At 36.7% G+C, this 14,980-nt stretch overlaps 2 protein-coding genes across 5 annotated transcripts in view; one reads left to right on the forward strand and one right to left on the reverse strand.

The window, feature by feature from the left end:
• LOC131681206 (dynein axonemal heavy chain 2-like) overlaps positions 1-9,323 on the forward strand; it is a 33,954-nt gene extending 24,631 nt beyond the window's left edge. Inside the window, exons 18-24 of the mRNA XM_058961914.1 lie at positions 5,902-6,358; positions 6,415-7,261; positions 7,347-7,547; positions 7,602-7,761; positions 7,826-8,166; positions 8,322-8,741; positions 8,937-9,323. Coding sequence (XP_058817897.1) covers positions 5,902-6,358; positions 6,415-7,261; positions 7,347-7,547; positions 7,602-7,761; positions 7,826-8,166; positions 8,322-8,741; positions 8,937-9,323 — 2,813 coding nt within the window. The remainder of the gene's footprint in view (positions 1-5,901; positions 6,359-6,414; positions 7,262-7,346; positions 7,548-7,601; positions 7,762-7,825; positions 8,167-8,321; positions 8,742-8,936) is intronic.
• The window catches only part of LOC131686117 (uncharacterized), a 280,208-nt gene that overhangs the window by 160,504 nt on the left and 104,724 nt on the right, over positions 1-14,980 (reverse strand). For all 4 annotated transcript variants that reach the window (XM_058970274.1, XM_058970273.1, XM_058970276.1 and 1 more), the window contains exons 3-6: positions 12,112-12,202; positions 11,826-12,043; positions 11,457-11,734; positions 11,213-11,386 (exon numbers count right to left, since the gene is read on the reverse strand). In XM_058970274.1, the coding sequence (XP_058826257.1) occupies positions 11,272-11,386; positions 11,457-11,734; positions 11,826-12,043; positions 12,112-12,202 (702 nt within the window). In that variant the 3' untranslated portion in view covers positions 11,213-11,271. The remainder of the gene's footprint in view (positions 1-11,212; positions 11,387-11,456; positions 11,735-11,825; positions 12,044-12,111; positions 12,203-14,980) is intronic.

Raw genomic sequence — 14,980 nt, forward strand, 5'->3', positions numbered from 1 at the left:
TAATGAAAAGATTTATACATAAGTCCGCTACAAATTTGTTTCATTATCATTCGTGTTGAGCTGTAGCCTGTAGAGAGTGGACGAAGCATCTCCTCAATGGGCTGTACAGCAATTATTGTCTTTCCTGATGGTTAGAAAGTAGCATACACAATGAAAAACAGGATTTTAAAATGCCTAAAAATAGACAATTCGTGATTGGTTACCGCTAATTTCATGCACCGAGCTGCAAATTTTGAACAGTTTTCGTTCGCTCTCGCTCGTTTGCGTGTCATGTGCCTTTCCATTCCTTTCTGCTACTAATACTGGTATAACCAAAACAAGTCTTTCCTCCACCATCCATCAGCAGCCGGTGGATTCGGCCGAATAGAAACTGAAGACCGGAATGAAACGAGCAGGATTTTGGTCACCCTTCCTCCTTTACCGCATCCAAATATAGCTCGCGTTTGTGTGGTATAGCCAACACGAATGTAACACACGAATGATGCGCACTCGCATACGACCCTCGATTTTGCACTCGGTTCAGTTTACGTTCAAAATCAAAAGGGCAGGCCATCGAAAAATCAGTTTACTTCCATCGTCAAAAAGGTGGACTTTCGAACGAAAACTGTTCAAGATTTGCGGTTCGGTGCATGTTATTAGCGGGAACCAATTACGAATGAGCTTCAATCAGATGATGTAAAATCTTTTTTCCCGCGTGTGTGCTAATTTCGAACCGTCTGAAATGAAAATAATGGTTGATGAAGGAAGAGATTTTCAAATTTAATTCTTGGTTGATGGTTTGATAGCGCTGATATGGGCTAATTTTTTCCAACGAAAATGTTTTCTGGGTGGGAGATTTTTGTTCCACTTGGCCCTCGTTACTAGCACGGAGCTGTACAAACTAATTATTACAGTCAGTTTACGGAGCCAACTGAAAACTAATAATCATCTTCTCTCCCGATGTTGAAATGTAGTCCCCGGCCATCCAACAAGGTTGACTAACAGAAACCGACTAAAATCATAAATCTTTTTGTTCAAGATTTGCAGCTCGGTGCATGAAAGTAGCGATAACCAATCACGAACTGGTTTCAGTCGGGTGTTTTAAAATCCGGTTTTTCGTTGTGTATGCTATTTTCTAACCATAAGAAATGAAAATAATTGCCTCTGCTAGTAGCAGGTTACGACACAGACTAATCCATCGACAAGCCGTGTACAGCTCAGAAATATTTCCTTCTCGATATTGTACAGCTTTTTGAGGAGATGTTCCGTTTGCTCTAAAAAGCTCAATACGAATGATAATGAAACAAATCCATAGCGAACATGTATCTAAAACTTTTCATCGTTTAAGAGTTCGGTTGGTGCAGCATATTGATGGCTCTGACCGAGATGGGTTAAAAATGTTCAAGATTTCCGAGTAGTTTTCGAAAGATTTTTCAAAACAGTTTGTTGTTATTAACCTCTTCATACCTACGTTGTTTATAAACAACAACGTTTTTAAACAGCTTTAACTTTTGGTTTAGCCAAGAATTGCTCCCAAGGCAACAAGCACGAAAGAAGCATGGAAATAAACACTTGCCTTCCGGCGCTTATGCACTGAGTGTACGCCACTCTGAATCTAGCGAAATATGTAGTCTTTAACAACCAGCGGTTGCTCGTTCAGTAACCCAAGTAGCACGCTTTGTTACTGTATAGTATTTGTAACTCTCTTGGTAACAACTATGTTATGGAAAAAGCGCACTTTGTTTGTATGTTGTGCAACATGTTCCAAATTGTAGCAAAATAATGAAAACAATAGCTGTGCCATTTAGACCTGTGCGCCGCCGCGCCACGCCGCCGTCGCCGGTAATTTTTAACGTACGCCGACGCCGAACGGTAGATCGGCGGCGCGCCGCCGATGCATTTTTCCCGCGCCGACAGTTCGCGAACTCTAAAATTGTTGACTCATAATTTTATCCACAAATCTAGGAACATTGTCCATGGGCCTAATATACGACGTTAACTGATTGATGATTTATCACATCTTGATCATTATTTGGTATTAGTGGTCGTCAATTGGATTACAAAATTAAAATAATCTTGATATTTTCTCGAAAACCATTACACGACACTCGTTATATAATTCAAAGATCCATTCTTGCTTCGTCAACTGGTTATGATTATAGCATATAAGTTTCAATTCATCATTCGTGTGCGTGAAATGGTCCACAAATTAAAAAAAAACTTCCACTTTCAAGATATATGTGCCTGAAATTTACAATTATGTGCCTGATCCTAATCTTTGCACGTAATCAATTTCACTGGAACGCAGTGTATTATTCATTGATTTTTTAACCGATTCTTAATTTCTAATATGCTACACACGATTCATCAGTCGAGTTCGTGAAACTGTTCATGATGTAATTCATGAAGTAATTAATTTTCCACATAATCTTATTATACTTACGTAAACAATTACAAGGGACTCAGACTATCATTCATGGATTATTCGCTCTGCTTTTGGTTTTGAAATTTCTATGTGAGCTATTGTGTACAACTGCTAGCAACCAGTCTCATAGGCACGAGCATTAGATACAAAGACATTACTAGGACCTGTAACCCTGTTATTCCTTTGTTAAAATTCAGAGAAATCAATACTAATTCGTCAAAAGGGCGAAACTGTTTTTTGTAAACAAACTTGTTTCGCTCATTAGTCTGCTGCTGAGTGGAATTTCATGAAAAATATGCGTTAATGTAAATTTTTACCCTTCGTAGAAGTAATTTCAATTGTTTTCTGCTTTGAAATTATAGTAAATTAAGAGAAATCATCGAAATAAAAGTTTGTTTACAAATCTTATTCGCCCTTTTGCAAATTTAATATGGAAATGTTCGGAATTAAATGAAACTCCGCTAAGCAAAATACATTACCTAGCCCACAATTCATGTCCGTGAAATAATTTAGAAAACTATAAGACACGTGACTCTGTGTAAAAAATCCAACGGTAAGCTCAAGACTAAAATATCACGATAACACGACGAGAATTTACGAAAATCGTTGCACGTCGTTCAATTCTTGACTGTTTTAGTCAATAAAGTTAATACAAATCAATGTTTCATCGAGTTATGAATTATAATCATAAAAATATTAAACATATTCAGACACAACCACCTACTAAACATTTCAGTATAATGTCTTTTTTTACGTGAACTAGTTTTGTGAAAACACAAAATTTATTTTCAATACGAGGTTTATTTATAATTGATTGAATCGTCACCTATTTTAAAATTTTTTCCCGAAGAATAGTTGAGCAAAGTGATCTTGACTTTTCGCGACGCTGGTGCACAGATGTGGCGATGCAGAGGGTAAGATTTCTAGTCTCATAAACTATTCATCGTGTGATCTAGCCTCACTCAAGAAAGATTTTCAGTGTCAGTTGCACCAGCCCGGTATCACAGACAAATAAGACGTAACACGAGATGAATTTTCATCACTCGTAGAAAAAACGGTCGATTTCAATTACAAATCGGTGGCGTTAGTGAGATTTTGACACAGAGCTAATTGCGTTACTTAGTTTCCGCACCCACCCGAAAACGTTACGGTCTTTTTAATCTCATGCAAACCAAAACAAACAATATGGGCCGGAAATGTGAAATTCATTCTTGTCGAAGTGCCCAAGGTGGAAGTTGTTCACAACCATTTCTCAAGTTACAACACGATGCCGATCGGCGAGTAAGCACATAACCGGACGTTAGTAATTTAATTGATTCGGTGTATCGAATGTATGCAATGGATTAGAATTCGTTGGTGCTACAAAAACTAGAGAACGCTCAGACCATTTTCAATCAGACTTGTTTAGTGATCAGTTTCAACCTAACAGGAGCTAACACGTCAAGTCGTGGAATGAATGAACGTGCCATTTGAGCCAATATATTCTGATTCCTGAAGTAAAAGTAAACACCAGCCTGGAAAATGAAGTAATGTGTCTACCTTGAAAGGTGTCCTTACACGATCATTAAAAGTGAAATTTCTGCGCAGTAATGCCAATAATAACGCCTCGTGTTAGGGTTCCTGATATCTGCGGGATTCTACAAGAGCGACGGTAAACAACCCAGGGACAACTTGACAGATAGTTCTTGTTTCATATATGCACCACCGATTTGATGGTGGCGCTAGTATGCCTTCTCTGTATGAGTACCACGAACAACGAAACGAAAAAGTTTCAAGAGAAAAGTGTGTTTCGTTACGTGTGTTATGAACGCCATCAATGCGGCTAGAACAACATTTAGAAAAAGCTTATTCCAAAATGTGAATAGAGAAAACTATTATTAGAGAATAAATTTATCCCTAACTGAAAACCGTCAGCGCAGTTACATAAATCTTATTATATATTTAGCTGGAAGTCGTTGTATTTAACAACCGGCTGTCTTCCCTCCTAATCATGTTTTGGTTTTCTTGTTGTGTGAAGTTTGAAACCGTTAAATCATTGGTGCTTTTTATCTCGACAAATGTAAATGAAAAACATTTTGGCCAATGAAAGTACATCACCACCAAGCTTAACCATTCGATTTGAATAGAATTTGTGTTTTTATTAGAATTCTAGCAGCAAAAAGAAATGGTAGAAATGGTAGAAATGCTTAAATTGATTATTTTCCACAGATATGGAAAATAATAAATAGGATGCTCCTTTTTCAAATTTTGCTCCATTCGAGCCGCGATGACATCACCAAATCACCCCAAAATTTGCTTATGAATTCAATATATGGGAGCTGTCAATTGTCCCCGGGCTTACGGTAAAGATGACTAAATAGAAACAAAAAACAATGAAACGACAACAACAATTAATTTCCTCAAACAAAACAAAAACTGTTTTACCGTTGCTTAATTTCCCAAATATAAAACAATAAATAATTATTATGCGTCATTGAAATACAGTCGTTACTCTGCATTCTTCAAATTTGTCCATTGCAATCATTATTTCATGCGAAGTCGTAGTATGCGACATCGCCAATTTTTCTATTTCGTTCTTCAAATTTTACAACTGTAAAAATAGTTCCACCTTTCATTTATTATCTTGCATTTGGCAAGCAGGGTGGTCACTATTGGAGCATAAGTTGAAAAAAAAATTATATGGTTGCGGGAATTACGTTTTGTGCAATGTGTTCAACAGATGTCGCTAGTACATCGTGGGCGATGATTTTTTAGATTTTCTTCAAACTGAAACGTTTGTTTGTATGTGCTGTGAAGTCTGTTACAATAACAACCGAAAATTTGGGAAAGGAATTGTACTGTTAAGAAATTTTTTTAGTTACCTAGGCGTCAATATTCGTCACGCCGACACACGCCGGCGCGCCGCCGCCGATAGGGTCCAACGGCGTGACGCCGCCAACGCCGCCGCCGCCGGCCAAAAATGTCGCTTACGCCGCCGCCGATTAAAAATGCATCGGCGCACACCTCTAGTGCCATTTGTCAAGCACTGGGTAGTTGGACAGTTCTGTTTTAGGGTGGAATGGCAAACAAAGAGGAATTTGCAACTTGTTAGACCGTTTGTGCAAGTTGGCAAAGTTTCTGATTAGTTTCACAACTGCTATTGATGTTTGCATACTTAACACCAGCTCTATAGTTACATAGTTGCACAATCAGTTTAAAAAACCGTGGAAATTCATTTCAAATATATCCAACAATAAAAAATATTGTGTAGCAGTTGTGCAACATTTAAGACTTTCAACAAGTTGCAATTGCTATTTGGGAAGTCATTTGAGGTCTCCGTTCCGAAGGGCTAAATTGACTCTTCGACGGAGTGGGAAATGTAACGTCATAATTATCCGGAAAATCATGTGTCCAATTTAACATGAACATGTCTTTTTGTGTTAAATTGTAGGGAAAAATATTTTTGGATAGATACTCTAGATTACTACTAAAAATCGTTTTATTTCAATTTTGTTTAGCATTCGTCGTTGAATATGAAAATCCATCCCTAGAAGAACGTAAGGAATTACTAATGCGTACAATTTCGGACAGCAAAAAAACTTTGATTAGCCTGGAAGAAAATATTCTTCGCATTTTAAATGAAAGCGATGTGCCACTTTTAGAAAACGAAGAACTCTACGATACACTGCAAGTATCGAAACAAACTGCAACAGAGCTGAAGGACGGCTTAGAACACGCTGAACAAGCCAGACACGATATCGACAGCTCACGTGAAATATACAAACCATGCGCAAAGAGAGCGGCTTTACTGTTTTTCGTACTTGATGCGATGAAACGATTTAACTCCTTCTACTGGTTCTCTCTGGATTGGTATTTTTTGATATTTTCGCAATCATTGGAAAAGAGCAGTAGATCTCAACTGATAGAGGAACGTAAAACAAGAATTAACGAGTACCACACCTACCATGTTTACAAGTAAGCCTTCGAATTGATTTCTGAAATTGTGTATCATTATTTTTTTTTGGTTACAGGAATGTTTGTTTGGGACTTACACAAGTGGATCAAAAGATTTTTGGATTTTATTTAACCATATGCTTGCTATATGCGAATGATGAATTTAATACTAGAGAATTTAACTTCCTTCTGTACGGTGCGGGAAAAATCGATCGCATGGAACAAACGGAAAATCCGAGCCCGGAATGGATTTCACATGTTCAGTGGGACAATATCACCGAGCTGGATAAACTGCCCGGATTCCGTGGAATAACTCAATCATTGGAAGAGGTGAACGAAGACTGGAAAACTTGGTATATGTCGCCGTATTCCGAACTAGAAAAGTTGCCTGTGAATTGGGAACGGAATCTCACCAAATTTCAGAAATATTTGCTTGTTCGTAGTCTCCGACTAGATAGATTAGAATCTTGCTTAAATGACTTCGTTGGATGGAATCTCGGCAGAAAATACAGCGATTCGTTCCATTCGACTGTGAACGATATATTCTCTCAATCATCAGCACAGACACCGATTCTGTTGATATCTAGCACACATGGTAATCCGTGGTATGACATACAAAAACTAGCATCGATACATTTTGAAGATCCCGAAGAAAACTTGAAATATTTAAGCGCCAACACGGAATCAATAGAAACCATCGTCAACCATTTGAAGATATGCGTTAAACAAGCAAAATGGCTTTATGTACATGATTGTCATAAATCGAAACCGTTTTTGTCCCAGTTGAGCCACGTTGTAGCTTTTCTGAGATCCATCGATGCATCGTCCAAATTTCGACTATGGATGGTTGTTGATGTCAATGCAAGCAATGTTCCTGTACATGTACTACAAGAGTGCATCAAATTCATGTACGATGAATCAGTGGTAAGTGTAGATTTTTTAATTATTTTGTAGTAATTCGTATTGCCAGTAAATTGTTCAGCTACTTCAATGTTATTTCTATTTTTAGGGAATAAGACAGAGAATGCATTCTCTTTACGAATTAATTGGAGAGAGTAGATTCAAAAAGATAGCCAAAACAAAGCATCATATCCAGCAGAAAAAAATTCTTTTTTCTTTAGCGTTCTTCCATTCTTTGCTAATAGAACGAAAAAAATTTCAAACACTAGGATGGATGAAGCAACATTTTTTAAGTTTTCTGGATTTCCAGGTCAGTTAAAAATAACTTAATTGCCCACATTTAATAAATATGCCTCTAATTAAGCTTTCGGAGAAATTACTGGATTTTGGTTTGCAAGAATTAATGCCATCAAATCTTAGCAAGAGAATCAATGAGGAAAATATCGACGATGAGCATGTAGAGTTTGTTGAAACCATACCTTGGCCGTTTATTAAGAATGTATGCTTGGAAGTTGGGTTTGGTAGTAAGCATCACTGACCTGAATTCGAATAGAAACAAAAAAACTTTCAATTGTAATCACGTTTCAGCTCAAATTACCAACAAATGGGATCGAAGAATATACGATGTATATACCGAAGAGATATTCCGACCACAAATAGAAACGACCTCTCAATGTGCCTTGGTGACTAATGATGAATCATACTTGTATCCACGTGATGGAAATTACCAATCATACACCACTTTCATAACAAAACAATTGCCGCTCAATGACGGAACTAACGTGTTCGGACAAAACGAAAATGCCGCTATTAAATATCTACAATCGCGATCGACATACATGTTGCAGATGCTGCGCAGAGTAAACCTTGGATCTACAGAGGCAGACGATCGTCATAGCATTGTTGGGACTGCGATAGATTATGAGAAAGTATGTATTTTTTTCTGTATCTACAACGAACAGAATTTTTCTTGAATGACATCCTTGCAATGGTCCCATACATAAAAGTAGACATTTGTTCAATGTAAACAGTTCCAATGTACAGGTGCTTCATAACTTATTTTCACCGTCCGTTCGGTTTACAGGCAAAACAAACAGTCTTGGAACTGTTAGCTACACTTCCTGTTTACCTGGACCACGATAACGCGGCAAGAATTGTAGGGACAAACAGAACACCTGTGAGTGAATGTCTCTTGTTAGAAATCTTCTCCTACAATCAAATTGTTGAGCTGGCTCGTAAAAATCTCGAACAAATAACCCGTGTGTTGTGTGGAGAACATTGTATGACTGATATTTATCAAAACTTGGTGGCTCAGATTCAAAAAAATCAACTACCTACTGCCTGGGTTGCTTACTCCACAGATAAATGTCTATCGGATTGGATACTTGATTTGAAGGATAGAGTGGAATATTTTAGAAAATGGTCTGAAACGGGTCAGCTGACCACAGATATTTTCTTGGGGCGTTTTATACGACCAAGACTGTTTCTGGATAGCGTTCTAAAGGTAAACTGATTGATTTTATAACATTACTGCGTATTCAGCTGGATTACTTTAGAAAATAGTTGTACGATGATAGTACTACATAAATAAAAATGTATCATTCACAATAGATCAATTCGTTAAATTATGTATATGATATGACATTTTAAAATTTAAAAATCAACTAATTGAATGAGTTTGACCTTGCACTATTTACAGCTGCACGCCAAAGCAAGCAATATTCCATTAGTTGAACTCACGTGGGATGTATCTGTGTTTACAACGCTGAAGCCGCTGGTTCGACTTCAGATAACAGAAGGATTTGTAGCCCGAGGATTACACTTGGAAAACGCAAGTTGGAATTTGGAGAAGCAATGCCTCAGACAACCCAAGATCTTGGAAATGCAGTGTCCTATGCCACCAATAGCTTTTAAACCTGCACGACAAAATAATGTAACGCACAATCAAAGAACGTATCAATGTCCGTGCTTTTATAACAATCGTAGACAAGAGCAAGATTTTGTTATGGCTATTCAACTAAACTGCGGAGACTTCGGTAACGAAACATGGGAAAAATATTATACTGCGCTATTGCTTACTAACTAGGAAAACGACGTGTTTAATACATATAATTTTTTAAATTGTGATATCTTAGTAGAATAAAATGTGATATCTCAGTAAAATGAAAGGTTTTTAAACGTTCATTATTTATTCCCGGTTATTTTTAATAGGTAGTGTCGAGATTTTTTACCAGTCAATATAAATCTATAACACCTAACCTAAGATAGCTCAGCGATTTTTGTTATTTTTATATTTTATGAATAATCGCACTATAATAATAATACTATTCGTCTTAAATGACTAGCATTTTTACAGTTCAAAGGTTGCACTAGGCTAAAATTCGCACAAAATAGTTTTAAATCTGTATTTATTTAAATTTATTATGATTTAACTAATCTTAACATTAAATATTCTTCTAATTCTATCGGTATACTTCTTTTATATTATTCCAGAAATTCTAGTTCCGAAAGGCATTTTGGATCCATCCAAAATATTATATATAAGACGAGACATTCTTACAGATTCATAAATGGTAAAGAAGAAACTGCCACTGCTATTGCTGATACACACAACAAAAATATTAGAAGAAAAAAACAATAAAGTCTCCTTTTAGCAATCAACAACTAAATACACCTTTAGTTTGAAAGTAATATTTTAATCTAATTAAGACTACTAATAATGAAATTAAAAGTTCCAAAAGTTTTAAATATTTTTAATCCGATCGAAATTTTTTTCTGTATTCTGTTTTGCTACTACTAGTACTGCTACTACCGGTACATTCATTACTACTATTACTTCTACTACTTTTATTACATATATTTTACTTGTTTCTATGATTACAGCTATTACTACTACATCTACTACTACTGCCACTGCGACTACTTCCTAGTGCTACGCTCCAACTGTGACTTGATTTAAAACATTGTTATATTTTTAACAATAATCATAATGTAAAGATAGACAACGAACTTTCGATAAAAATGTTCGAAAAATCACAATTCGTTCCATTGAATTCAAATTGAGATATTGCAAGTTTCTCGCTTATAAATCAGGAAGAAATTTGGCCACATAACAATACAGATATTATGCAATAACTAGTCTGATATCTCATGAGTGCCAGTTTTGACATCTACGAAAAATGAATATCAAATCACTACAATCGGTTCTATCATTATCAATGCAATGACTTTGAACCTCGACTTTTTAGCCGTACGTGTGTACGTGTGAGCTATGTCTATGTGTAAGTATGTTCAAGTTGCCAAAAAAAATCTCAGTGGATGGCACAATTGAAAACCACATATAACCGGAGTTACGGAATACATACAATTCCTGCGGAAATAGATTTTCTCATAACAAAAGATTCATCTTTCGTATAAATGTGATCAAAAAGCTCATATTATTTTTTCGAAGATAGCTTGCTTGTTGGTGTAGTTTCATTAGGGGATCAATTGTAACACAGTTGGTTACTTGTTCTTATAGTGTTTTAAATACACAAAGTAGTTTTAAAGTCATTTAAATTGTTGAAAGGCATTATAACATCATTCGTATATCCTTTCTTCAATTTTCAAATAAAAGTTATGCGACTATATGAACATCGACTATACATTGTTTACATGCGTAAGTTATTGATACCAAGTTTATGAGGATCAAGTTCTAGTTGGAATTATGAATATGGCTTTTTGTGCTCAAATAATATTGAATACTAAGCACGAACGTATGTTTTATAGAAACCGTGATGGTTGTACGATACCAGAAATTATAAATTACAATAATGATGAAAATTAGTTCTTCATAATAAATACGTACGTATATTACATTCAATTAACATATATAAATAGACCGTCTCAATGCGAGAAGACCCAAATTATATCTAGATGTAAGATAATATGGCAGATAGGAATCTCAAAAATGCAAAAAAAGTTGATTATAATCACCTCTTCGGAAGCAAATTTTACAGCAATGGTAACTGCTACACACTTTGGATAACATTTGCCTATCCTTTGTATGAATAGCTCAATTTGTCTTCTCGAGTAGGACACTTTCCCTTAGCTTTATTGTAGTGTCCATATTCACACACGGGTTCTTCACAGCGTCCGTCTTTGATGCATCTAAATGAATTATTGAATTATACAATTTTATTATATTGGTATATAAGTCTTAGTATGTGGTAGCATTTACCTTCTATTTTCCATGGAAAAATGTTCCTGTCCTCGTTTGAACTGATCACACTGTGTATCACTGGATGAACAATCGCAGTAACAACGATTGTCATTATCAATTACACGGTGAAATAACGACGGACATGTGCAAACCGATGCCGTTATTGCTGGGGATGCTGTAGATGTAGTCGGAATTGAAGTTAAATTAATCGTTTCATGGCGATTGATACACGAACACTCTGTGTGGTTTACAAAACTCAGTCTTTCGATTGATGACCTTGATCCAACCGCGTGAACCTACAACCAACGTGTTAAGAATGAATCATCTTTTTTACATTTATTTAATTTTATTACGGTGCATAGGAATAGATATTTGCGAGATACTTACAAAAAAATATAGCTCCACAGTTGAATTTTTAGAGGCGGCACAGGTTTGGGTTGGTAAACAGCATCCCACATCATCGCCGCAACGATGAAGTATTGTACAATGAGGTGTGTACTGTTTTGTGGGATCGTTTGAAGCTAAAATAATCTTTGGTTTCGGTAAAGAGCAAGAGCCTTCCCGCCTTATCTTGGTGGCGTGATGCGATGCTAGCCGAGAAGGATCTGGAAATTACAAAAATAAATAATATAAACCAACATATGTTATTTTCCATTACAATAAATTTACAAACCTGTTCGATGATATTCGATCTTCCTTCCTTCTGTTACTGGGTGAATTAGGTCATTCCTAAGATGAGTATGAAGATGTGGCGGAAGGTCATCCTGTGAAATGAGAGAACAAGTTATAACTAGGCTGGACCAAACTCAACGTTTCTTGGGAATTTAGCTGAAAAAGCTCGGAAAGGGAACATATAATGAATTCTATGGGAAAACATCACTGCTTTCATCTGTCATATTAGATTTTGAAAAAAGCAGAAACAAATATTGTTTGGCATAAGAAATCAATTTTAAATGTGATTTTCAAAATGGTTGAGAACTATTTTTTTCGACTTTGGTCGCAAGGAGCCACTAATAAATTCATATGTGATCCACACAACGGCATTGCGAGAAAATTCTGTTAACCACCAAATTTTGCAGCGTTTTTGTCGACGTAACCTTATCGGCTGACCAGATTGCCAACGCCACCAGTAGCATACCGCAGTTTAAAAATTAATTGTCTGAGCTTCAAGAGAGTAATTTGCATATTATCTGATTCATCGCTTTCCCCTGACCGAGATATTCCGTCTGTGCTTTAAAAAATGCATTTCCGGCCTAACTGAACTACTTCATCGGTTATTCGAACTATCGAACTGCAACGTTTCCATTGCTGTAGAAATTAGCTTTGGTGTTTCCAGTTAACAAGAAAGGGGACAAGAAGATCATCAAATATTACCGAAGAATTTCCGCACTATGCGCTGTTTCTAAGCTATTCGAGCTAGTTGTGATGGAAGCTGTATTTTTCACTACAAACAATATATCTCAGAAACTCAACATGGATTCATGCACAGCCCATCTATTGTCGTTTACTACTTTCATTTCTCAAGGATTCGAGGATGACATACAAACCGATACTATTTACACCGATCTTTCCACCGCCTTTGATAACACCATTCACGACATTGCCATGGCCAAACATAGTAACATAAGTGTAAATATACGAAACTAATACTCCGAAATGATTGCACCTACGTCTGACATCCAGCAAGGAAGCCATCTTCGACCACTCATCTTCCTAATTTACTTGAACGATGTGAACTACAGATGGATAGGACCACAGTTGTCATACGCTGATGACCGAATTGGGACTTTGGAGGACGAACATTTCTTGCAGCAACAAGTGGCTAGCTTTAGAATTTGGTGTAACGATAATCGAATGTTTCTGAACCCCGGAAAGTGTTCTGCAATAACATTCTCTTCGTCGTGAAAATTGTGTGAATGATCTTGGAGTGGTGTTAGGTTAGGAATGTGGTCGGTTGCCGGTTTGTTTTTGACTCACAACATTACTCCAATTGCACAATATAGAGGCATAAGCTTATCAATGGCAAGCTGGAGGCCTTAGCTAATAACTGGTGAAAGAATTTATTTTATTCTGTCAACCTGAAAAAAATTGTCACAATCATTTTTGCCATTTAGAAAAATGTGGTCGGTTATCGGCACTCTAAGCAAATTTAATAAAAATGAAAAAATATGAATGAAAATCATCAAGATTTAAAAGAAAAAGGACATTTGTTCATTATTAAGCACTGCTTATGCACTGACGGATCGCATTCACTGCAATTGAGTGAGCTTCAGGCAGCCCATTTTTTTTACTAAAGCTTCAGACAAAAGATAGAAGTCCACGCTGGCACGTACCCAGAGGAGGGGGGGATCTACAGGATAACCTCGCTCCCCCACCAAATTTTCTGAAAATTCTAAATAAGCGTGTATCTCGGCAAGAATTTTGTGTATCGTGGATAGCCCTGAAATGTTCAAATAAATTGATGTGCAAATGATGTAGGATAAGTAGAAGACTGAACATTAAAACTTCCACAAGGTAGTGCTTTCTCCAATGGAAAATAGACATAAAGAATGATCGAAATGGTGACAATTCACCTTTTATTGAACACACTGAGAAAAGATATGTCCTCAAGCAGGAATCGAACCTGAGATCTGTAGTTAGGTGCGTTAACCAGTCCGCCATCGAGGAACTGTGATGAAGTCATCGTATCGTGATCCCCGTTACAGTCCCAATACCTACTAATGGACCCATTCTACCCCCAATGCCTCTTATAGGCGAATCGCCACCGCTCCTTCTCAGGCAGAATTCGCTCATTAGTCTATTTTTATCATTAGTCCAGGTGTTTGCATTTCGACTTCGTCTCTTCAGAACCACGGCGCTTGATCAATGCACCGGCCTGACGCTAAGTCCAAAATTAGAAACACTACTTGTGAACACACTAAACGACTTCTACCTTACGATGTCCCGTAGGTGAAAGAGGTTCTGTTTGCTGATGTGAAATCGAACCTTGGTTTCAGCTAAGCAGGCGAATGTTAGCCGCTAGATAGCATTTTATACACTAGATTTTCATGGCAAAGAAGACTATTCGCGATAACACTATCTTTTCAATGGAATGAGATAGAAAGTTGGTGTATACCACAAAGTTGCATGAAATGATTTTTGGAGTAATTCGCCTGAAGAAAACAACGGTGTATCTATCTTCGCTAGGGAGTTAGTGGTGGCGTCCTCCATCTGATGAAATTAGGGACTAATATTTTTATGAATAAAATTTTTTTCGGAACAAACACACTATTAAAATAAATCGAACTATTTTTCGGTAAAAAAAAGTTCGTGGATATTGATTTCTGAATTATCACCATGCCGGCGTCGGTCGATAAAATTGTTATTTATGGGGCCAAAATAATTTCCTCATTCTTAATTCCTATTGGTCAATCATCAAACGAAGCCACGGGATCTAGGAACAAAATAAATTGACATATTTTCAATATTAGATTCATTTTTCAACTTCGCAAGCTATGTTTTAGACCACCCCCTTTCCGCTCTCCTCTACGTAATAACGCATT

This window comes from Topomyia yanbarensis, chromosome 2 (genome assembly GCF_030247195.1).
Source record: "Topomyia yanbarensis strain Yona2022 chromosome 2, ASM3024719v1, whole genome shotgun sequence".
Taxonomy (NCBI): domain Eukaryota; kingdom Metazoa; phylum Arthropoda; class Insecta; order Diptera; family Culicidae; genus Topomyia; species Topomyia yanbarensis.